The sequence below is a fragment of the Blennius ocellaris genome (genome assembly GCF_963422515.1).
Source record: "Blennius ocellaris genome assembly, chromosome: 11".
NCBI lineage: Eukaryota > Metazoa > Chordata > Actinopteri > Blenniiformes > Blenniidae > Blennius > Blennius ocellaris.
In genome coordinates this window covers 13845007-13870582 of record NC_137660.1, presented here as the reverse complement: position 1 = coordinate 13870582, position 25576 = coordinate 13845007, and the positions used below count along the sequence as shown (strand labels likewise).

The following is a 25576-nucleotide window of genomic DNA, read 5'->3' as shown; positions in this document are numbered from 1 at the left end:
TTCTATTGTGATATGCGTATTACAGTATCTCTCATGTCCACAGGTTGGCGTCAGTGTCACACTTGGCTGCAGACTTGTCCAGACAGTGAGAACTAAACAAGGATTTGAAGCTTATCTAACCCCTGAAAAGCCAGACAGTTCTAAATCTTCTCAGTATAATCCAATTCTACATAATTAATCACAACGTCAAAACTGGCAGTGTCGTGAAGGCCCTGCCTCATTCTAACACACGGCAGGTTCATTTATACTGTAAACAAAAGAGTAAAGACAATAGGCATGATGAGAAAAATGTTTGACGAGTGTACACACTTCTTGATTTATGCAGATTTAGAAGGGGGGGGGGGGGCAGCTTTAGATGGTACTTTACCTGCCACATATCAACATATCAGCAGATGAGAGTATTTATAGACGTTCGCGGGGTTTCAGTCCGGGCTGTCAGAGCGCTGGGAGAAGCTCACGTCACTCACTGTGTGACAGCCAGCATATTTACTCTCCAGGGTAAACAAACAGGAAAGGGGTGGAGGACAAAAGTGGTGTGCAGAAGCTGAGAAGTTGTGTTTCATGTACCAGGCTGATTTCTTTTAAATCAGATATCAAATTACAACAGGCCATGTGCTTGTTCGTAGTTTTAAAAAAAAATGTGATAACATGTCCATGCACCCAGACAGGGGAGAGTACACATGCACCATTATCACATGACCCAGTGCTAATTTCAAATACACCCGTGGCATGAATAACCTCGACAATATACATTTATACTTCCTGAGTGCTCACAAGTCTGCAGGGCTCCTTCGCCTTTATCGTCACCTCCCGTGGCTGCACTGTGTCATACCATCCATAACAGCGACAGCTGTGATGCCAGGATGTTTGCTACATTTCGCTTCAAGGATGCACTTTATGAACTCTCAAGCCTGTGAGAAAAAAAATAAATAAAACGCCTATAAAATGCCATGAAATTGTTGTGCAGGACCCTCTGTGGCAAAAGAAAGAAAAAAAGCGAGGAAAGCATGTATATTTCAGTGCCTATAATATATTCATTAAGCATGTCACGCAGGGGCTTGATGTCACTGTAAGTTTAAGAAAGTGTACACATGTGAGTTAATTATTTACTGCTGGTTATTCCATAAGCACTGAACCTCTGATTCTTGTTACAGTATCATTCAAACAAAATACAAAAAAGAACAATCATAAAACAGAATGCACATTTTATTATATTTAAATACATGGTAATAGGTGATATTTGTCTAGGTCAAAGATTTCTAAATTATTTTACATTTGAAATGTTTACAGTAGCAAAAGTTTGTAAATATATTTGTCTAACATATATACAGTATGTATATCATGGTAGATTGAATAATGAATGAAGGAAGGTGGTAGAAAATGGTTAAATAAGACGTGACGTGACAGAACAGTGAAACAACTGTCTCTTGGCCCTGTGGTCCATGTTTTATCTCCATGACGACTCTTGCGATGTCAGGACTGCAAGACACACAAAAATAAGTGGGGATGATGATCCCTTTGTTTCGGGGGAACAAAACACTTTTCAGAAACACGACAGACGGATCAAAAACATTCATAGGCGTCTATCAGAAACAACCTGTCAATGGATTAATGCCTTCATCCACGATTTGCGGAGTGAAATCTTTCAGTCAGAGGAGCTTTTTGGAACCGAGGCTGTTTCGAGCAGACTTTACAACAAGTATTGAGATGTGTCTGGTTTCCAAAGTAAGGAGTGTTTGTATAACCCCACAAGGAAAACACCACACTGCAGACAAGCACACATTCAAACAAATGACTTTTTGACCTGTCAGTATAATACAGAATACATAAGAACATATTGGAGATGTATGGATAATCTGAATCTGCTATAATGGATGTAATGTGGGTCTGTACGTCATCCTAATGTTAGCCTCTTCCCATTTGTTAACGTACATTTAGAAAAAAATATATAATTGCCCAACAACACATTCATGAGCCACACACAGCTTCTAGTAGCTTTTCAAACACATGTAATTTCACTATTATAATTCTAACATTTGTTTTGGAATCTGACCCAAGGTAAACACAGAAAATAACAGTTTGAAACAGTGCTAATGGTAACATGAGGAAATTCCCTCCAAGTTCAACTAGCTGCGCTCTTTGTTCATGTGTCACTGTGTGTGTGTGTGAGAGGCTGATCTTCACTGCGATAACACTGTATCTGATCTGTAGTTCCACATAAGATATCACTAATTTTAGCTCTGACTCAAACAGCCGTTGTTGACATATGTGGTTAACTTCTGTCATACACAATAAAAGTGACAAACTATGTTCAAGAAGAGCTTTGTGTTTGTCCTAATTTCTCCTATTATTGCATTGTCACCTGACCCACAGACCCACTATATACATATTAAAGTGAAATATAGCAGTTTTGCCCACATTCTCCTTTAAGTGCTACGATACAATATACGTTGTTTTTGGTGTTTTGGAGGTTAATTTATCTGCCTAAACACTTTAAACATCAGGTCCCTTTGTTGTACTTATTATTGTTGCTATTATTTGGAAAAAAGTAAAATCCCAAATATGAATTATGTAGGCACCGTACAAGTTGTGACAGGTCAAAAGTTAGTTGAGATGAGAGTAAAACAACCACGTGCACCAGTCCAAGTAGATGAAAAGAAAAGCATCGTAACAATCCATGGCTCTGTGGCGCTACTTTCAAAATGTATCTCTTCAGCAAATGTGGAGCTCGATTAAATTAGTAAGCTCTCAAAATAAGTCACATTGTGTTCAAGCAGGGAAAATCAAGACAACAGAAAGATACATTTCTACGTAGGCACACAGGGACTGAGGCTTCACACAGAAAGAGAATGGGACAGTGCAATACTTTTTGCAGAGCCCCCAGTGAAAGGCTCTCTCTCTTTGGCAGTCAGGCATCACCAAAGTACAAGGCATTGTGTAGATCCCCCCCCCCCCACACACACACACACGCACACACACACACACACACACACACACACACACACACACACACACACACACACACACCACACACACACACACACACACACACACACACACACACACACACACACACACACACAAATAGTATCCATACATAGAAGGCAAACTGAAAGGACATTGGTTTTATAACTTTCCAAGTCACAGTATAAAAACAAACCCAAGAAGAATGTCTGCCACAGTAAATCCCAGTGAGATCGATGTGTTACAAGGAGATACAGTGAAAAGCAGCTGTTGGTAGTTGATTATTGACTTGAGGGTGGGAAGGCCACTCTGTATTACAGAGGGAGGGGGGGGGGGGGGGGGGGGGGGGGGGGAATTAGCAGCAAATCCCCATATGCATTTAAGTATAACAAAAGCAGCTACTGTTAGTCCAGACGCAAAGAGTGAGAGGAGGAGGGGAGTAAAACGAACATGAAAGGATAAATAAACCCACAGAGGTAAAGCAAATCGGGGACATGTGAGGAGGAGCAGGGAAGAGTACATCAACTTAAAAAAAAAAAAAATGAAATAAAAAAAGCCAAGGACCGGACTGAAGGGCTACTGATGGTTAGGTAAAGGACAGAAGTCTCTGAAGGTCAAGAAGTCAAAGGAACCACCACCAAACACATGCTTCCAACCCCCAAGACCAAAACCAGCTGCAGCCTTCAACCCGATCAAGATGGGGAAAATAAAAATTAGAGAGCAGGGGCTTCTGGGACAGAGCAGGGCAGGAGAGGCGCACGGCAGGATGGGCTTGGGAAGCAGCAGGCTGTCACACATACACACCCTCTGGGTTGAGACTGGACACTAGAGGGTTTTGCAGGTTGCGTGGATGTCCCAGGAACTGCTTTGCAGTGGGGCGAGGTGGAGATTCATCCGGATCTGTGGGATAGAGACAAAAGCAGTCGATGTGTCAGCCCCATACAGGCAACATAAAAGCGTTTAATCTGATCGATCTTTCAATTCTTGTTTGCATACTTCCATTCCTGTATTCCTCCTGCAGAAAATGTGCGAGTTCCAACTGTTCCAGCTGCTCCTGGAGCTCTGAGCGCGAGTTGGAGTGCACAGGCAGGACACCCGTCTGTTGAATGAACTGCTGCAGGTTGCACTGCCTCAGCTCCTTGTTCAGCTCCTCCAGCTCCTCCTGTTTGACCTGGAATAGAAAAAGACCATGAATCACGGGGGAGATCAAAGAACGTTTGAAAGCCATGATCAGAACTGCACCGATTGACTGAATAATGGCCACCTTGTTTATCTGTGCATCTTGTGAAAATAGAGTAAGTTGAACATGAACATACTCAGCTGTGATTCGCAACAGCTCGATTGGATGATGCATTGGATGAAGCGGATGAGTGAACATCAGTTCATTACATTCAACCACAAGGGGGCAGCACAGTCTATAGGTCACACCTGCAGACACAGTTCCCTCTCAGGTCATCCTCAAACCTTTCAGCTATGGTGAATCATTAAAGCCCCCACCAGTGCCACAAGCATTTTTTTTTTTAATCCATTGTATTTAAGCAGACATATCGAGGGATAAAATCAAAACACTAATATGCCTGCTGCCTTCCGTAGCTGTCTTCATCGACGAGATGCCAGAGGGATTGATATTTATCAGCAGTGCATATTGGAAAAGTGAAGTGAAGAAAACTGTCAGAACAGTGATGACATTGTGCCCACAGGTTGGACTGATGCTCACAAACAGGCTAGTCAATCAGTCTTAATCGACTTTCCATTTGTGCTTAATCTGTGTGTGTGCACACAGTGTGGAAAGCAACAGTGGCAGTATGCTAACACCCCACCTTCCACCATCCCTCAACAGAGGCTGCATGTGTGTGTGTGTGTGTATGTGTGTGTGTGTGTGTGTGTGTGTGTGTGTGTGTGTGTGTGTGTGTGTGTGTGTGTGTGTGTGTGTGTGTGTGTGTGTGTGTGTGTGCGTGCGTGTGTGTCTGTAAATGATGGACTGAGGCAACCCGCTGAGGCAGTTCACACCTGCGGGTCTGCCTCCATTAGCCTGATGACAGGAACGCCACGCTCATCATCGCCACACTTGGAAACGCTCGGCTGGCTGCCTCGACTCGACCAGCTAACTGATGACTGACACACACACTGCCTTCCACAACTATGAACAGAGATTTATTATACCGTTCCATATTACCAGTGTGAATATTTCTTGTTTCCTCCATATAATTACCATCTGGGTTGCAAAAAGCTCTCGGATTACTTTCAAGTTCTGAACACTTGGAATGCTGTTGGTTACATGTTGTGGCATGGAGGTAAATTTTATACAAAAAACAAAACAAAACATGCACCTCTGATCTACAGCAGATGATTCCTATAAAACTGGCAAATAACTATAGTTGTCTCTTACATAACATTCTCTCTTTGTTCCATCAGGTACACACTAAATTTGTTGACACCTCTGCCAGAAAGCAATGTAGCCTATCATCATGTTTTTATTAGTTTTGCAACCAGTTTACAAATACTTTTCTAATTCATTGGAATAAAGCATTCAAAACAACATGTCCTATAAAACTACTGCAGAGGGAAATTGTATTTATTTCAGTCTTCCAGTTAGAATGGTTCAGTTAAAAGCACAATGTTCAGCTTATATTTCACCTGGATCATGGCGAAGTTCGAGTTTCGCTTCGTCAAGTCTTTTATTGATTTAGCTGCTTCTGTGACAGACACAAAACCTCAACGCCACACACCACAAACCACACCTCAATGAGACTGAGCAGACCCTATGAGAGAGGGTTTTATTTATCTGTCAATGTACAACGCATTTCTGTCAATGTAATATAATCACTGGGAGTAACCACATTGACAGAACATGAAAGACACATAAAATGATACCTGCCAAACACGCTAAGCTATACCTTATATAGTCCTTTAGACTGGGTAAAAGGTAATGAAACCCAGTGTTCTGTTTTCTGTGTCTGCTGTGTTGCAGAGGTAAAAGAGGGCAACAGTCTATGTTCACACATCCCTCAGATCAAAACATGGGGCCGAACATGGATTTACAGGGCCTCTCCTTACCTGCAGCAGAGACTCCGCCTTTCCAAGAGCATTTTCGGTCTCAGAGATCTGCTCCTCCACCTCCGTTCCATTCCTCTCCTGGCTCCGTAGCTCTGCCTTCACAGCATCAATCGACTCCTCGGGCCCGTTGACTTTTCCCTCCACCTGGCTCTCTCTCTGGATCTCTTGTTCAAGCTGAGCCGAGCGAACAGAGAACTCGTGCAGCCGTCGCCCACAGTCATCCAGCTTAGCGTGGAGCTCCCCCAGCTTCCTCCTCATCCCTCGCTCCCTTTCCACCTCTGCTTGATATTCCTCCTCCCAATACTGCTCGTGTGCAAGTTCGGCCTGGTTTCTCCGCATTGCTTGCTCCAAAGCATCCATCTCTTCTTGCAAACGAGCGTCAGAGACTGGTGACGGACAGGGTGACGGGTAAGGGCGCTCCCAACTGTGTGACTCCATTTCTAATGCTTCTAGTTGGGCCTCGATGGCCCTCAACCTCTCCTGCTGCTGAAGAACTTTCCGAAAGACTTCCTCTTTTGGTGGGCCTGCAGGTGGTGAGGGAGAAGGAGATGGCATGCGAGGGGATAAAGGGCTGGGTGAAGGGGAGGGGGAGGCTCTTTGCTCTGGAGAGTCCCGAGGAGACCTTCTAAATTGCTGGACCTTGGGTTTAGGGGAGGTGGATGGCCCCAAATTAAAAGTCAGAGCTTTCTTAGGCTGATTCCGTTTCAAAGGCTCTGACTCTGCAGGCTTGGGCAGAGGAATAGGGCTCGGTCTTTCTTGTTTTGAGTTGGGTCCGTCACTGCTGCTGGGACCAGTACGACGCAAGAAGAACTGAACTTCACTGCCATGTTGGCCTAACTTTGCCAGAGACTCCAGAGGCCTATCAGTGGCCAGAAGCTGCCTCTCTGTGTCTCTAAGACGCTGGATTAGAACATAACGGCCTGTCTGGCCTGAGAAGTAAGACAGAGAGAAACATAGTTAGTCCAAAAATCTATGTATGAACAGACACTACATCAGCAAGAAACATCCCTTCAATATATATGGAGATGCTTGATAGTGCCATCTTATGTAATATACTAAATTCAAAGTATTAGTCATGTTTTCTGGCGTCTGAGTTACTTCTCAAAGAACATTTCTCCTTCACTTTTTATAATGTTTTGGGTTTAACTTTTGCGACTGATGACACACAAGTAATGCTGAGTGAATAAATGACATCAGGCGCATTATGATGATGACGATACCTCTAAATCTCTGCCTCTGAGGATCAGAATAAAAGGCAGCTGCGCGAGACTCGCACAACATCTGAAAAATGTTCAAATAAAATGAAGTTTCCATGAGGACCTCGAAATTAGGACAAACCCTCCCTAATGATTTGGCAGGCAGCTCACTCATAGAAGGAGGAGAGTGCTAAATCTGGAGTTATGTTGTTGAATGCTGCCGTGGCGGATGGCTTGAGTAAAGCCGGAGGATACAGGGACAAACCGGCTCGAATCCAAACTGACCCGTCGACGATCCGGGGGAGGACTTGATTTGGGTCAGTGGAGAATGAAAAGGTGAACACCAAAACAGGATCGCTACAACCTTGGCACACACCAGTACACTTGTTTTGTCAGCATCGAGATTTTTATTGGACGGCTTTTATCTAATCAGTTGGAGCTTTCAGATAAACTGTCAAACAGAAAACAGGGTTGTTTGCAGGCTGGTAGCACGAAATGCGAGACAGTGAAATTTAGGCTTGATCTACTCACCGATGGCCTGTGCCAGCGCGATGACAACATCCTGACAGGACGTCTCCTCTGACAGTCCGCATACCACCCGCACCACTCCATCCACCCAAACTTTGAGCTCCATCTGGGCTGAGGGGTGAGACGGTCTTCAAATCAGATCACTGCAGACTGGCTCAATGGAGTTCACTGCTGCATGACACAGGTTCTGTAAAAGATGTGAGCAAAGTGTTAAGCCAACTGTTGATTGGTCCACAAATACACCATCTACTTTGTGCTTTCTCCTCACAGCAAGAGGACTCCTGGTTCGGAGCTGCATGCCTATGTCTTCTATATGTTCCTCCCATACTATAAAGAATAACTAAATGGAGTAAGTAACTGGTGACTTAAACTAATCATATGTGTGTCTGGGGTTGTTTCTCTGTTCAAATATATGATGGACTGGCACCTGGCCAGATGTACTTTGCCCTCCACCCAATGTGCCTCCAAGGCCTATAAACCTACTTAGATTACGAAGGTACTGAATATAAGGAAAAATGTCACAGAACTTCAACGAAAAAAAAAAAAGTTCTCTAAAGTACCACTGAGCTGAAACAGCCTGTTTACCAAACTTTTTCTCACTAAGACCATGACGTTTCACGTGTAACATGTGACACAGATTGTTTGTATATTAATCCAAACACATCGGAAGTTGTTGTGTACAGAGTGCCCACACTTGCAAGTCATTTTGTTGAAATACCAGTTTGTACACCAAACTGCAGTCACGTCAAAAAATGTGCTGCGCTAAGTTGGAACAACATCATTGACTTGTAAATTCTAAGACTGGCAGCTACTGGGTGACGCACGGCAGCATTTTCTTTAAATTCATAGTGGTTAGTTAAGAACCTCGGCAGTATCTTGTGGACCTGGGAGCATAAATGCCAATCTGTAACCCAATTAAACGCTCGGCTGCCCTCCTTCAAAGCCGTTATGATAGCTTATTGCTGAGGGGAACAGACAGGGAAAGTAGAGCAAGTCAAGTGTGTCTATGTTTTGGAGAGGGTGTTTGTGGAAGTAGAAATATACAGAAACAGCAGCGACAGAACAAGCGTGTATGCCTGTGTTTGTGTGCGTTCTCCAGCCTCAGCAGGACCAGAACTGGGGCTCATCAAACTTCAGAGAGCTCATCAGCAGGTAGCCAAACACGCGTCTGGGCAGCAGGTTTAACCTAGAAAAGCATTATGTGCGACCGCCCCCCCAACTTCTGCCTGTATTTTACAGCTGAACTTCAAAACAAGGTAATAAAATACTGTAGAGCACATAAAATTGCGAAATGCCCGAGGCAACGGGAGACTATTTCTGTCGAACTTGGCATTGTAAATGAAAGTTTGTAGCATAGGTGAGTAAAAGGCAACTTTTCATCTGCCGTCAGACAGATGGTGTTCTCTTTCTGTCTGTCTCTCTAGTTCTCAATGGGAGGTGTTTAACACTGAGCCCCACCATTATCTTGCCCTTCATTCAGTGCATGGCTGTGCTTCACTGGCTGCCTATAGGGAGCTGCTTTGGAGGAATGCACTGACTTCATCTGCCAGCCGGAAGAATTCCTGCTTTCCTTAACAAAGCAATTGCGCCGCGCTAACACCCCCTCCGCCGCTGACCTGGCTGCCCCCTGCACCACTAGTGCTTCTCTGCTGTTTAGGTGCCAAACACGAACTCTGCTAGGGAGCAACAGCCTCTCTGATGTGGCAACAACATCACATAGAACAGCTCAACATGACACTGCATACGGGGGAGTGACGGCGTAGAGATTGAACCCGCACAATGAGATCACAGGAAACGAGCTCAGCAAGGTGATTTCATCAAGAAGGAAACTTGATCTATAAAAGGCGGGCTGAACAAAATATTACACTACAGCTAGGATGTCTATATTGTTCTTCAAGACAGCACAGAACGTGCTATGTTGCAATACATAATTAAGACAAACCGGTTGAGTCACTGAGTGATTCGATGCTCATTTATTTTAGCTGTAAGGCTTTAAAAAAATCACAGTAAGAATCATTTTAAAGTTTCAAGCCTCGTGTCGGGGAATGCTGTCCAGAACCAAACTTTAATTCACACAACAACATTTTCATACTTCAGAGTAACCTCCTGTGAGTTTTACAAGGATCCATAAAATCTTGAACTCTTGACATTCTTGTTAAGTAGATGTCTGCATGCAAAGGGAAACTCAGGCCGTCCACACTGCATATGAATCGCTACAAGTTTGCACCTCCAGTGCCCAAATCTAAAAGTTTCCACATCCTCCTAAGATGTTTCTGTACCGTAACAATCACATTAGAGGAGAACACAAACACACAAACATCTCCCAGCTACAAATGTCACTCTCCCATGATGCTTAGCTCTTCTACCTCCTGGCTGCTGAAATGTGATAATCTGCACTAACAGGAAACAAACAGGCCTGTGAGTCTCAGGTTGCTGTCTATTCTTTTTGGTCACAGGCACAACAGTGAGAACCAGACATCCGCCTGACCCAGGTCGTTTTTCTCAGCACAGCTCTGGAGTCCCGTGTCAATTCTCAAAGGAGCACAGATGGAGGAGGGCACCTTTACACTGTTTGTGAAATACAGTCTGTATAAAATGAAAACAGGCTCTACACAGCGATGACTGAACTGGACATAATGTTCAGAATGAGCTTTTACCAAAACAAATTTCTATTTCAGAATGTTAAAGAGTCAGCATGCAGATGGTAAAAAAAAACAAAAAAACAAGCTGCAAGCTGCTTTGCACATGTTAGAAAGCACATGAGTGCACATGCATTGTCTTATGCAAACCAGAAAAGTGAACAAAAGCTCATAATTGCAACCACATGACAACAAACAACATAACCCCAATGTGCACAAGAGGATCAAACACATCCAAATGAGGATTGCCAATGCAACTGTGCATTAAATAGTATAGAAACTAATTAAATAACATACAGGAGGAAATAAGAAATAATATAATTTGGAATCCAAGGTTGCACAGACAGAAACTGCCTGCAGGAGAATCAACTGTGGATACCTGTCGGGAACCCGACACATTTCCTGTTGGCCCGAAGGATGTTCTGGCCTCGAAGAGTCAATTATACCCGCAATAAAGTAACATGGAAGAGTTAGTTGGTGTCTAGACAGATAGTTTGAGCAGCACATTCAGTAGAGCAGTAGAAAGTGTGAGTCCTCATCTTGATAAAGTAGACGTTCCTGAAAAGTTGCTTTCTTGACAGGTCAAGAGTGGATGAGACAACGCCAGGATTTAAGGTCAAAATCGTGGCACTCCAACACTTTGTTTTTTTAAAGTATTTTTTGAAAGATTTTCAGCTAAACCCTCAATGCCTGACCCATTCCTCGCTTTGGATGAAACCCAGAAAATGAACAATCACTCAAAAGGTAATCAGCAAAACTGAAGCAATCAAACTCATGTCCATAAACCCCCCCAAAAAAGCCACATTTGACAAGCTTGTCTGCTGAAGTGAACAAAGAACCCAGACTAGTCATACCGTATGATGAAAGGGGGAGAAAGACAGAGTTCGCAAACGAGAAAATAAAATAAAAAAAAACTTGACAGATGAAAAGGGGAAAGAGTGGTAGAGAGAAGAGCAGCGATTGGAGACAGGTGCCATTCCCTCTCACCTCTCTGATCATCACTCGCCCATCTAGCTAAACCGCTTTGCGTCTTTCATCAGCCTGTCGGTGCCTCTGCACTGTCTCCCATCAATAACAGCCTCGCTGCTCCTCTGTGATTTGACTGGAGGCAGAAGTGGTTAACGTCAGAGCCCCGGAGCCACACCACACAGCGCGTCCATGTGCCACTCCTTATTGGTCGTGATGTAGGTCAACATCCACTTCCGCACTACTTTTATATTTTGTTTTGTTATACATCCAAAAAGTGCATACATTCATGCACTCAGGCATCACACCCTGAACCCTCGATTGCCTTTCCAAAGTTCCGAGCAGTAAGTTTGTCTTAGTCATAGACAATATTGGGAAATAAAAGCTTCTAGAGAAATTCCAATGTTTTTTTTGTTTTGTTTTGTTTTTTAAATACTTTAGCTGCTCAGACCTGGAGGCTATTATGAGGAGCAGCCTCACTGGGTGTGCGATGTGTATTTGTGTGTGAGGGAAGTACACAACAGTGGGTGTCTATTAGATAGGTCAAAGGTTGGGCAAGCATGCACAAGCTTGAATGTGTGTGTGTGTTTGACATGCCATTTGAGCCTATCTTTACGAGAGGTTGTTTCAGCTCAGAGCAATTACCCCGCTATCTCTACAGCAACAGAAGTCTGAAGGACAATGGCACGATTAAAGGGCAAAGTGAACATCACATACAGCCTCAGACCTCCGCCGCAGATGGACACACCAACACAACAAGTGTAGACAAACCGAACCAATGCGCATATCGATATGTGTAGAGAAAATAAGGCAGATTTTTTTTGAAGCATTGCGTAATAGGACAAACACCACTGTTAAAGACAAAGGATGGTGCGGAGAGAAGCTGTGCCCTCTGTGCCACGCTGCTCCAGGTTGGCAGTGACAAATGCTCAAAGAGCCAGGAACATGCTGGCACTGAGCAGCCTGGTCTCATCTGTACTGCAGAGACACTATTGTTGTTCTGCTTCGACACTCAGCAAGACAGTGTTGCCTCTTTTGTGGCTTCTGGCGTCATCGCCGAGTCGTCCGCCACGCAGTTCTAACTGCCATTCTGTTGTGTCCACATGTTGCCACCGATAAAACTAATGCAAGAGAAAACAGATACTTTCTTTTGTTGGGCCTCGCAGAGCACTTTGCATTCTTTGCTCCACCCCCTCCTCCTTCGTCTTCCAGTGTCTCATTCTACCGAGTAAGTACAGTTTTCAAAGACCAATGAGGCCAACAACAAAGAGTGAGGACTGTGACAGGCCAGTAGTTAGCATGAGAACAGCTTAATCAGTATTTATTATGGTCTAAAACTGTCAGTTTGCTTCTGCAATTTAAACAGCAAAAACCTTGTGATCAGTCATGCGGCTATTTATTCTTCTTCATACAACAGATGGATCAGAAGAGCCGTTACACACAGGTAAAAATCCCTGAGAAAATACAGTCCCTGTTTGAGCATTAAAATGGATCATACTCATCTCATTGTTTCAGGAGAAGTTACTGTATACAGTGCTATTGCAGTATTCCACACTTGTTTCTGCAGTTGTAGAGTTCTCAATTTCTTGCACCTCCAATACTTTTTCTAATACGTTCTTTCCTACACATCCGTGAGGGACTTTTCATAAAGTGTTTCTCAACTTAATAGCATCTCATTTCAAAACATTGCATCGCTTCCCAAACGTGAAAAAACTGCCCCAAGGATTAAATTGTGCTAATTCCTGTATAAAACATCTGTGCAACCAAGGACTGCCCGAGTCCTCGGGCACATTCACAAAACATTCCTGGAAATGCTTTACATTGCATTATTGCTCCGACAGGCCTAGCCTCGCTTTATGATTGCATCTCTGACAGATCATCTTCCAATTTTGTCGTAAAAAAAACCCCACCAAGGTTTTCTTCAAAAGCCACAGTTAGCTCTCCAAACACCATAACTCTCGTGTGAGAGCCATCATGATCAGAGCAGCAGTGCCTGCAGTCAAACAGCAGGGAGTCGTCCATAGGGCATGAAAGGAAACGTCTGGAGTTTCTATTGGACATTAAAAGTTAATAACTTCTAGTTTGTCTATCGGTGGTAACAAAGCTTGAAACACACGTTTTCTCTATATGACAGAACTTTTGCTAACCGACATCGACGATGAATCCCAGCGGTGTATTTAATATCACTTTGTTTTGTTTTCATTTGCATGTCCGAAAATTAAGGTTTCTGTGTAAAAAAGGTGTATTTTAAAATGACACTGGAGCTTTTTCCCATGCAGTAGAGGACCCGGGATGTAGCGAGCTCCACCAATCCACCGCTTGGTAATTAGGCTGAATGGTTGCCTCGTTCTCCATTAACACAGTTTCATGAAACGCTTCTACACAGCAGATGAATAATGTATCTTTTCACAGCACATTAATTCGGCAAATATTTCTTGGAACAAAGTCCAAGCGGTTGTTACCGAACAGCTCTTTGAAAATGTCCCCATCCGCCTGTGTCTCTCCTACATTGACATGCTAATGACTCAGCACTAAGGAATCACAAACAGCACTAATAAGCTTTACTCGTCATACTCGCATACAGGGATCTGTCGCTGCAGCCTTCAGCCTTCTCAATTATAATGATTGGCTCATCCAAGTGTGAAATCTCAATGAGAGTGGTTCAGCAGTTCATTAATGCAGACGAGCACCTTTGCCTCCAAATCAAGGTCAAATAATGGGCCAACAAAAATCATTGTGCCTATCAAAACCATGCAAGCTCATCATCTTATCTGCAACACACACGCACCGATTTCCCTTTTAACTGTTTTATGTCATGTGGTAGTAACTGTACATCACTGAATATACAAGTGTTTTGAAAAGTTGAAAAAGGGGACAACAAAGACAGGATGAAACTGGGGTATCAAGCCATCATTTATTCATCTTCTATATTGTCTAGTCCAATTTACTGTGGCGAGGTAATAGCAGATGCCATTCCCTCAAAGGGCAAACACAGTGTGACAAGCAATGAAAAATATGTGCTGTGGTTAACTTCAGAGCACAATAATACCCATTTATGATATGCATGTCCCTGGATAGTAAGAAAAAGAACAAGGAGAACATCCAAGCTCCACAAAGAAATGTCGCTAAGCCCAGAATCTAAACAAGATATTGTCACCAGGCAGCAAGAGTGCCAACCACTTCCCTGGTAAGATTTCTCACAGTTAATCATGGTGATGGAACCAGGTTATAAACATATCTGGACCAAAACAGGGTGTTTTTGAGGAGTAATGATGACAAACATTGAATAAAGCTGATTGCTTTATGCATAACCGCTAGTTGTACCTCTACAGTGCAGAGGGAAAAAAAATAATTTCATTAAATAAACATAAATATACTGCCACCTTTTTTGGACACAAACTCACTTAAAATGAAGTGGAAGCCAGTTAAAAAAAGTGTCCTCCGAACCAAGAAGCAAAATGCTTATGAGATATAAGATACTAATGAACCTTATGGCAATAGCACTGATCAATAAAAGTGTTAGAAATAGCTCCACAGAATAAAGTGATCAAACTCCTATTCAATAATCACAGATGCCCTGACCTCCAGCTTTAACAGGAGCGGGTCCATTCTGCTCATGATGAACATACATTTTCGAAGCCACCGTGTGTGATGACGTGGAGGACCATTCACACACCTGACATGACTGAGGCATCTGCACATGCATCATTTATGCTGTGTGACCGACAACATATACAAGTTTTGAGGCAATGAAATTTGTTTTTTTCCAGGAGATCTTATAGGGCGATGTCAAATGGCACTTTGCATGTATGACAACCTCTATGATAACTCCGAAGAGTAAATGTAAATGGACGTCACTTTTGTTGTGTTTTTACCACTTCTGTAATCTGAAAGCACTTCACACAATCAGTCACATTAAACCATTCATGCGCATACACTCATGCAGCATGCGGGTTACAGGTTCACTATTGCAAGCAACTTGCCATTCAGCATCTTGCATAAGGACACGGTGACAGGAAGAGATGGGTATCGAAAAACTTGACTTTGGATTGGAAGTCAACCCGCACTACTACCCACTCTCGAAAGAGTTCAGGAGCTAAATATTCCTGCCTCCAGTCCAGATTTATTGCCTATCAAAAACGATTTACTCAGTACAAAATGAAAACCACAAGCGAGGAGATTTCCACACTGCCGAGCAGCTGACGTCCGAAATCAAGTAAGACTGAGGATTCTTTTAAAATATAACAAAAGTTCCCATGTGCTTGAAGAGTGTCTAAAAAAAAGGTTGATGGTTGTATGTTCTTTGAGTTGTATTAATAGTTTCTACATGTTTTTGTACAAGTCTTCTTTGAAGATGGGAAGTTTAGAGTTTTGTAGGCAATGTATTTTATATTTTGAGCAAAATCCTAACTTTTATGGGACTGGCATTCAAATTGAGGATTGACGAGAGGTTAAAGGTTTAAGAAAATGACGGCAGTAGATCAGAAACACGTATTCACATGTCAGAGCACACCTGTGGCTGTCAGTCCACTGTTGTGAAAGCACCACTTTAACTTTAAAACAGGCCTTGGAGTGAAGTCCCAGTCATTGTGAATGCTGAGGCACACAACCACAAAAAGTGATGAAAAGTGAGCAGATGTGAGCTAAAAGTTTCTGAAAAAAAAAAACATAGACAAGCATTGTTTTCTTAGGCAGAGAGTCTAAAGCATTCATGCCCCACTTATGACGCGCATTGAAAAGGCATGTGGTCACAATAGTTTATATTACCCTGGCCACAATAGAACATCACTATTTATTCATCGTGCCGAGAGAAAGATTTACTCATACCTGGCACGGCAGTCATTATTTGCTTGCTCGCCTTAACCCCGGAAACTGAGCGGAGGTGAGGACATTAGAGACGAGGAGTTGGTTTGCGCTGACTCATGGATCCACCCACAGAGCCGGCAGCTAATGGTGAGAATAATAATAAAGGACTGCACAGCGCCGGTGGAGGGCCGGGCAGAGCCTGGCTCCACTGGGAGCTCAGCTCAGGATGAGTGGTCTGGCTGCCTGCAGGCTGAGCCAGGCGAGCATACGAGTTTGCATAGCTGGGTGAACCGAGGAAGAAAAGCTCTCAGACTGCTGATGGGCACCCATGTGTAATTATATACTCCTGATCTGACTCAGCATCGCTTGATAGGGAAGGAGGACATCACTCTGTTCCTGGGTCGACTCATTTATAGCACACAGATAGTTAACAAATTGCATATCTACTGCAGATTTGCATTGTATGGATATAGATAGGCAGAGCAAGGTAATCAGGTAGCTGTCAGCTAAAATAATATGTTGCGTGCAGGTATAAGTACAGGCAGCAGACAGTCTGACTCAAAATAAAATGATGATGCTCGATTTTGAATGTAACCGTAAATGTGAACCCACTATTTTATAAGAATGCAATTCACAGAGTACATAAGTGGAAAATTAGCTGCTTCAAAATGGCTGTTACACATGAAAGAACCTGTAGTTACTTTTTATTCTTGGGGTAAACGTGTGAGCGCTTCACTCTCACTTCACCTGAGCTCGCACGCATGTGTTATTGAGGAATCGGGAATGCCGTGGTGTGAGCGCTTCACTCTCACTTCACCTGAGCTCGCACGCATGTGTTATTGAGGAATCGGGAATGCCGTGGCGTCCCGTGTCACAGGTTTGAAGCCAGAGTCATTAGTAATTTAAAGGTCGCTTCCATGTCTGCTCATATCAATTATTCACATCTGCTTTTTTTTTTTTTTTTTTTTTTTTGGCAACCCTAAATTCCTCAAGCACATTACCAAATATGGCCTTGAATAAAACACAAGGAAACAGTTATCTGAGCCACAGCTGTGCAGTAAATCCAGGTTTCAGTCCTGTCCGCAAACATTTACACACTTGTCAATAATCTAATGTAAGCAACTGAATGCAATCTACTTCATATGAATATGGAATTCCTTTCACTGTGGGGACACTGAGGGAGCGCTGTTTTGTCAGTGACGGGGACTCGCGTTGGTCTTTCATCATATTTTATTCCATGCAATCTATGACGCAAGACACAGTTGCTAGTCCCTATTTGAGCTGAAGGGCATATTGTTATTAACATGATCTTGGAACCAAATGGTGACACAGTAAAGAATATGCCATACATAAAATTCTCAAAACCTGGCAATTACAGCATACACACACACACACACACACACACACACACACACACACACACACACACACACACACACACACACACACACACACACACAGAGCCAGCCTGCCACATCATATGCAACAGTAATACACTACAGACTTGATTTAGATGAGGCAGTTATGAATCCAGGAGAAAACAGGTGCATATTCCTAAGCAGGGTTAAAACTCCTATATTACAACAAAACACGCAACATCAACCTGTCTGCTGGATGAATGTTTTTTTTTCTTCAGATGGAAGTGAGAAATTTGACCTAGTTTCCTCCCAAGACATCAATCTGAGGTCATGGACATTACACGGGCAGTTCGCGAACACCTGCCATGGCTAATGCAATCCAGTCCCTGCTGGATTCGACTTTTGATTCGACTTTGAAACTGAAAAACTGGACTTGCTCGCGATGACAATCATTTGAAAACCTACCAGAAAGCCTGAGAGAAATCCACCGGCTGTACAGATTCCCACGTGACTCCATTGCTGAGGTCCTTCTGCTATGCAAAACATCTTTCCTCGCACCCTCCTGATATTTACCGAGGGAGTTCCAACATACCTGGCCCTTGGAGAGAGGGATACAGGTAAACAGTGCCACAGTGTGACAGCGACTGAGTCACCTTCTATCGCAGCATGACCTGGTAAAATCTTATCTGCAGAGAGATAAGATCTGCCTTTTGGTTTCCATAAAGAAGGTTCATTCGACAAAAATGACCTTTCAGAGCAGAAACAAGGTCCTTGAGGGGTTGGAATAGACACTTGTGTTATTTACAATATGGAATTAAACAATGTTCAGATGTATGTACTTCCTTGAACAAGATATTGCAAGTAAACACTTCAAAAGTCAAACATAAGAGTCGACTGGAGACATGAAAAAAGGTAATAGGCAAAAAATAGAACTGAAAGAAAAAAAAGGTATCTGGAGGAACTTGGGGAGTACTTTAAAAAGGTGGTGAGGTAGAGTGCATCTGTTCCCACAGGAATCAGAGAGATAAGCAATTTTTTTAAAACATTTCTTTCTTTTTTTTAAATAAAAGCACAGCAAAGGTAGCGGATGGCCGTTATGAGCCATTACATTACAGCAGAATGAGGACCGAGACCTGTATTTGACTGAGGGGTGTGCAGTCTTTCGGAAAAAGGATCAGCCTCTGGTAATGTTGATACAGTAGCAGGTACGATGCCAAGTATTGTCCTAAATGTTTCCATTCTAGTCTTGAGTCATCAGCCTTGGTATCAACATAGTTTTGTTTTTTTTAAGATTTTACTTGAAAGATATAATAGAGTTACATCTTGGTAGAGGGAAAAAAAATCTTCCTATTAAAAAATAATGTGGAAAATGACATTTTAATAAATAAATGAGTAAAGCAGTGTTTAAATTCTGCTACTAAGAATAGAAGCGCAGGAAAACAGACTCAACTCAAAGCAGATTTTCATATATGCAGAGCTGTCCTTCTGGATTTTTTTTATGACCACCACTAAATTGATCAACCAGAAACTACAAACAAAGCAAAGTGTAGACTGTTTGCATCCGATGTGACTCACAGTATGCCTGATGGGTCTCTTAATACACCTGATTTACGGCTTGATGGGGAAATGCAGCTGTCACACATGACTCTCTTTTCTTGTCATTCCTCCCCGAAGGAGTAACGATCATGTCTACCAAAGCCGTGTGTTTGGAAGATGTGTGGACAGTCGCGATGAGTAAGGAAAAGGTAGCAGGCCAGAGGGCAGATTTATAGGCGAGTGTCCTCCTGGCCTCTCTGCCACTGAAACGATATACAGTATTTGTGTGAGGTGCCCCTTCATCTCCAGAGTGCTGACTTCCACCACTCTCACACAAGATCACCAGGGTGATCTTTGGCATGGCTACACAAACATATGAATACTGACAAAGGTGCTGCTGGAGTTTACATTTGAGAGCCCAGAGAGGGCTTCAGGAGGCGGGTGAGAAAGAATGATGGAAGGAGACGCTGGAACAGACCCCACAAAAACAAGTGTCCGTTAAAAAGAGCAAAAGTTCAAGAGCGCAGAGAAAAAACCCATGTCTGAGATGTAACGGATAGAACAACTCACAAAAACTGCAACTACATTTGAGGAAGACCCAGGTTGTTGGTGGGTTTTGGAGAACTAAGTAAATTAGCATCTTGGAGTAGGGCCGAGTCGAACGTTGCATCAAAAACCACAAAGAAAAGGGTAATCTGACACTGAATTTAGGGCTTATCTCGATGCCTCTTAGTCCCTGGGTTATGTAAAGCACAGCAGAATGTGCACAACTTACATTATGTGTCCGTAAACTCACAAGGCCAGTGTGGAAATTTCACTGAAACTAAAGACTCACCTTGTTTTATGTATTTTCAAAGAGCTTTAGAAACCCTACACAAAAAACCAAAGCACTAAACCACAGCAGCAACTAAAGGACCATCTGAAATCTTTCTCTATTTTTCACATATTGCTAGTTATCAACGGCGAACATCGACACATGAGCAACATTGACTTGATCAAACACATTTCCATCCGACGACAGTTCCGCTATCAAGCTTCTCAACGGCTCTGTCAGATTCACCTGCCGCTCTCCTTTCTGTTGATTTAGTATCTCCGAGCCCCCGAAGCAGACATTTTCTCTTTCTTTCTGGCATCTTGACCCCGAACCCCCCCACCACCACCACCACCACCACCCCTTTCTGGCCCTGCCTCGGTCCCCTGGCCGAGGCACCATGTTATTTACTGCCCAGAGAGCTTCGTGAGCAGAGTCAACACGGCATGGCTGGTTAAGCAGGGGAGCAACCTGCTGCACACACACACATGCACACGCACACGCACACACACACACACACACACACACACACACACACACACACACACACACACACACACACAGATATCCATAGACGCGCGCACGTGCAGTCACGTGACCATCCCAGGGGTGTGGAGATGTTTACCAAGCTAGAATCAGTACATGTAGAACTGAGAATTATGAACAGGCAGACAAACAAAGACGTCCAACGCCCCGGCAACAAAACCTGCAGCTGGTTTCAAAACGGTACAAACTCCAAATCTGACACTGACGGGTTGATGAGGTCACGGGTTGCCAAAGCACGTTTGAAGAGTACAGGATTTCACCTTGACAGAACGTGACAGACTTCACTCGAGTGAACTTCACAGTCAGCTGGACTTACTCTGGAATGTATCCTTAGGTGGATCAAACTCTGTAAGAGACCTCTGACCTTCACATGCTGCATGAATAAAGAGAGATTCAGGCTAAGGACAGCTATGCCGCTCAGTGACCTCAAACTATTTGAACAGCATTCCTGAATAAGGCAGACTGAAGACAAAAGCGAGTGCAAGGCTGAACAAACCATTCCTTTCGGGTTCTTTCAAACTTCCAGTTGCAATCCAATGACTTACACCATGTTTACTATTGATTCTTTTTCAATCAAAAAAATCACTTTCAGGTGCTATTGAAAACGTATTTTTTTAAAGATCTATGAAAAAAAACAACTCAGAAAAGCAGAAAAAAAAATCTTTTCTCAAATCCCCTCCTTCCTCTCTGTAATTATAGCCTCTCAGCTGACAAACTACAGGTCTGCTGTGTTTGTCTTTGCTTCCTTGGATAAAACAGGTGAGGAAAAGCCTGTGTATGCTGGGCGAGATGCCAGTTTCTTACTGGGTTTGCTAGCCAAGTACATATTACCCTTGCTGGTACAACAAGAACACTGAAGGAGATACTCAGAAAGAACAGTCCTCCCTTAATAAAGTGCACTGTCAAGAAATTTCACGAGTATAAGAATATTTCCATTGCGTCCCTGAGAACTTGTAACCTTGTAGAGTTTGATACAGCATCCTATGCAAGAACAGCAGAACATTCTCCTTCCTGAGATCCTGCAGGGAAAAGTTTGTCACAGTAAACTTTGACAGAATTATTTATTCATTGGCGTACAGATGATTTGATAAATGGGAAAACTGGGTTGTCTTTGGATTGGAAAGTGCGGCGTGAGGGAGGATGAGGGAACGGGGTGTGAGAGATGTGACTGTGATGCAAGGAGGACTGGATCAATCTTTTATCACTGCAGTGTGCTTTCATCCCTAATGGATCCGACATGAGCAGAGCACAGCAGTACCTTCCGTCACATTGCACAGCCGAGGGAAGGACGCACGGAAAGTGTGAGGGGGGGAGCGGGAGAGCCGGAGAGAGCAACACGTGAGAAATAAAGAGTGTGAGAGAGAGAGATGTTCCAATCACCTCCCTCAAAATACACACAGAACCTAAACATGCAAAAGTATTATTTCACCAACGTGCTGTCATGGAGTTTCCAATTACCTCTGGCCTGCAGTGCATCAGCAGGACTATGGAAAAAGGGCTGATAAGAGCAGCGAGAAATTAAGTCACTTCCCAGCAAGAGAGATGACTGAGAAAGTTCCCATCAAGAGTCCCAAGGGATATCTTGCCGCGCATGGGCACACTTGCCTTCCTTGCCAAACAAGCCGGGTGACAGACAGACAGACACACTGACAGACCGACATCAGAATATTTAAGAAGAGAATAAGAGTCCGTCTGTGTATTGGAGCAGTGAAAGAGCAGTAAAACTAAAACAGCAGAGAACAACGCATACAACCGATCTCAGAGGAGGCTCTGCTCTCTCCATGCTAAACATGCTCATTCGTGTGACAGAAAAAAAAAAAAAAAAAAAAAGGAGACACAGAGGGAAGGAGAGAGAAAAGAAGTGGTAACTGACATTGGGAGTATTATAAAGCATCTCAGCTACTCACAGTTACTGGGTTTCATTTCAGATGGAGTAGAAACCAATCAGTCACAACATTCTAACCAGTGACAAGTGAAGTAATCAGCTGAATTCCGACATAACGTGGCACTTGTTAATGACCGGAATATCTTAGGGAGCAAGTGAACATTTTGGGAAGCATAAGGATTTGAGGAAGGTCTGACAAAAGCCAAGATGGGATGGATTGAGTCCGAAAAGCTCCAAAACGGCAGCTTTTGTGGGGTTTTTGTGGTCTGCAGTCGTCACAATCTATTAAAAGTAGCCAAAGAAAGCGAAACCGGCAACAGAGTCATGAGCAGCTGGGGCTCATTCATGCACATGGATATTAAAGGCTGGTCTGTGCGCTCTGATCCAATCAGATGAGCAACTGTAGCTCAAATGGAGCAGAGAGTGGAGTAGAAAGCTGTAGAATATACAACACAATGCAGTTTGTCGAATATTAGGGAGCAAAAGGTGAGACATACACGATGATGTGCAGGTGGTCATAATGTCACAACCGATCAGTGTACATAGTGACTGGATATTAAGAAATATAATACACCATTACTTCTCTGTTCTGTACATCAATAAACATATGCAAATGGCCAATTTCTTTTATATAGTGGACTTGGTAATGGATTTAGCTGGAGGTGTGCATATTTAGTGTCAGCACTTCAAACGTTGAAGTGATCAAAGGTCAGTTGGGACTGAATCATTTGAATGAAGGTTACCTACTGCGGATACACCTGATTACCCAAGAATATTTTGAATAGAGGTTTCACTTTTTCATGATCAATAGCATCATGCTAGAAAGGGGCACTTAGATAAAATCCTAGCGGATACTGAGCAGTGTCAAACGAAGATCGCAAGAGTTCCCCGAGCACAGGTGTGCATACACAGAGTGTGCATACACAGAGTGTGCAACAATAGCAAGCTTGTTAGCGAGTCGGTGGAAATTAGAAAAGCGGCACTGGACAGATTTTTCATTCACTGACCGTGATTGAAAATGGTTAACTTGATTGAAGGTGGCTGTCTGTCTGAAAATCAATATGAATGAAAATTGCTTCCAAAATTTCTGTGCCTCCTGGTGAAAGATACAAAGCAAAGACTCAAACACTTCATGGTGACCTTGACTGTCTGAAAGTAATGAAAATGAAAACCTTTTGCATCAGTGAATTCTGATATTACTTTCAAATGGCAGAGCAGTAAATACAATCAACGTTGTTGCTAATTGCATTTGCAGTAGTCAATAAAAAAGTTTTTTTAATGACTTTAGTGTGTCTTAATAGCTTGTAACTATTCTAACAGCAGAACATTATTGCAAACAAGCTCACCAGTATTAAAGTGGTTAGTGTTACAGCTCAACTAAAAAAAGACTGAAGTAATTAGGCGAATTAGAACGTAAAAGAATTAAAACAGGAAAATTGGGCCCAACGGGAAGAACAGTGGTTCATGTTGTTTGTTTCTCTGCACCGATCTATTCTGCAGACACAACCTCTCTGGGAAACAAGTTAACTATGTGAAATATACAAAAATAACACATAAGGTATAGCCGTGCGTCTCCCACAGTCAGGAAAAAAATAATCACTTCCAGGGATGCAGGGTTTCCAATCGATGGACCTGATTGGATCACAAATACTGCCTGCTAATGAGCTCCACAGTCTGACACCTTTCACACTGGGAATTCTTAAATAAGATCCTGGCCATGCATAAAGATGCATCAGTGTTTAAATAACTTGGCTTCGAGTGATTTGGCGCATTAGATTTGCTTGGCGTTGGTGTTTAACATGAGTAGCACGTTAACAGTTAAATGCAGCGGGAACACACAGTGAGCTGGCTGAACTCTGCCCATGTCCTCCATAAATTAATCTTTAATCCAACAGTGGTAAAAGGAGCAGCCAGTGTGACAGCAGACCTGTGTCAGAGATAGCCTCCACTTTGCTCAGAGTTCTCACACAGCAAATGTTTGCACACAAAAAAAAAAAAACAGCACATGCACTCAGGCTCCCTGACTCACACAGGAACAACTCTAAATATTAAAAAAAGTAATAGGACTTAAAACAAAAACAAAGTACTGGAAGTTCAGGGTTTGAGGTTCACTCAAACAGGTTTGATCCCGTTTGTCTCCTATAATACTTGGGTGGCGGGTCTAGTGTCAACAGGTACATGTAAAGACATGGTTTAACTCTGCAAAGACATCACACAATATTGCCTTTCTTTGTCTGCCACATATGAAAAAAGAACTACGCAAATGCACGACAATATGTCAACTAATGGACTTCAATTCTAACAGCAATGCCACAGAGAGACTGCTTGACTTTAGAAAAACTTTCTGACAGTGACATTTCCAAAGACAATGACACGTTCAAACAATATCTAATAGAGGTGCTTCTACTCACAGAGAGCCAGAGAGAGGATCCTTTCCTTCTCTTGAATTATTAAAATTTCCTCCTTTTCTCTAATTCTCTCCTTCCCCGTGCCTCACACGGGGAGATCCTCTACTGGCCGGCTGTGCGGCTGGTGTGCGAGGCAGCGAGTGGGTGCGTGTGAGAAGCGTGCGAGTCCAGCGGAGGTCAGAAGCAGTCGGACGTGATCACGGAGAGATGTAAAGGATGTTGCGTCTTCTCCTCCGCTCTGTCCGGCTGCTTTTCCGTCGCCGGCTGCCTCAGGAATGCACTTCTACTGGGTGTCCTCAACCCAGCCAAGATCTGAGAGTTCTCTCTCTCTCTCTCTCTCTCTCTCTCTCACTCTCTCTCTTCACCCCTCCTTCCTCTCTTTCTCACCCACACAGAAACACACCCTCTCTTCTCCTCTCCTCTCTCACTCTCTTCCTCCCCACCCTTCCTCGCTGTGCTGACAGATCTGAAACCTCCCCCTCTCCAGGTAGTTGAAAGACTTCGCTGTCATCTCATAGTATCAGTTTTCTATTGCTCTGTTTAAGTTGTACACTTCCCGGCAAGAAATGTTGCCTCTAAGAATACACAACAGATAAGAACTGTAGACGCCGAAATCTTTTTGCATAGATCCATAACTTTCTCTTTCCAATATTTGTCTGTTCAATAACCTGAGGCGTTAAGACTTCCATGCACCAGCGCCGAGTTGCAACAACAGCTGATTAAACAAATGAGTCTGTCAGGTGATGTTCCCTTCCTTTTTCCTGGAATGAGGTCATAGTCCAACAAACCAGGTAACACGGTGTGCTGGAGCTGGACAACGCCCTGTGGGATAATCAGTGACGGAAGCAAGAGGAAATCTGAACATAACAAATGACC

At 43.2% G+C, this 25576-nt stretch overlaps 1 protein-coding gene across 1 annotated transcript; it reads right to left on the bottom strand.

Annotated features, from left to right (window-relative positions):
- Nucleotides 1-1235: 1235 nt before the first annotated feature.
- LOC308136349 (ras association domain-containing protein 7-like) lies at nt 1236-24884 on the bottom strand. The gene is made up of 6 exons (XM_080504667.1): nt 24704-24884; nt 7749-7932; nt 6022-6950; nt 3961-4135; nt 3769-3864; nt 1236-1479 (listed from the first exon to the last, which is right to left on the bottom strand). The coding sequence occupies exons 2-6, from the start codon at nt 7849-7851 to the stop codon at nt 1448-1450; spliced, it is 1335 nt and encodes a 444-aa protein (XP_080360793.1). The 5' UTR covers nt 7852-7932; nt 24704-24884; the 3' UTR covers nt 1236-1447.
- Nucleotides 24885-25576: the final 692 nt, after the last annotated feature.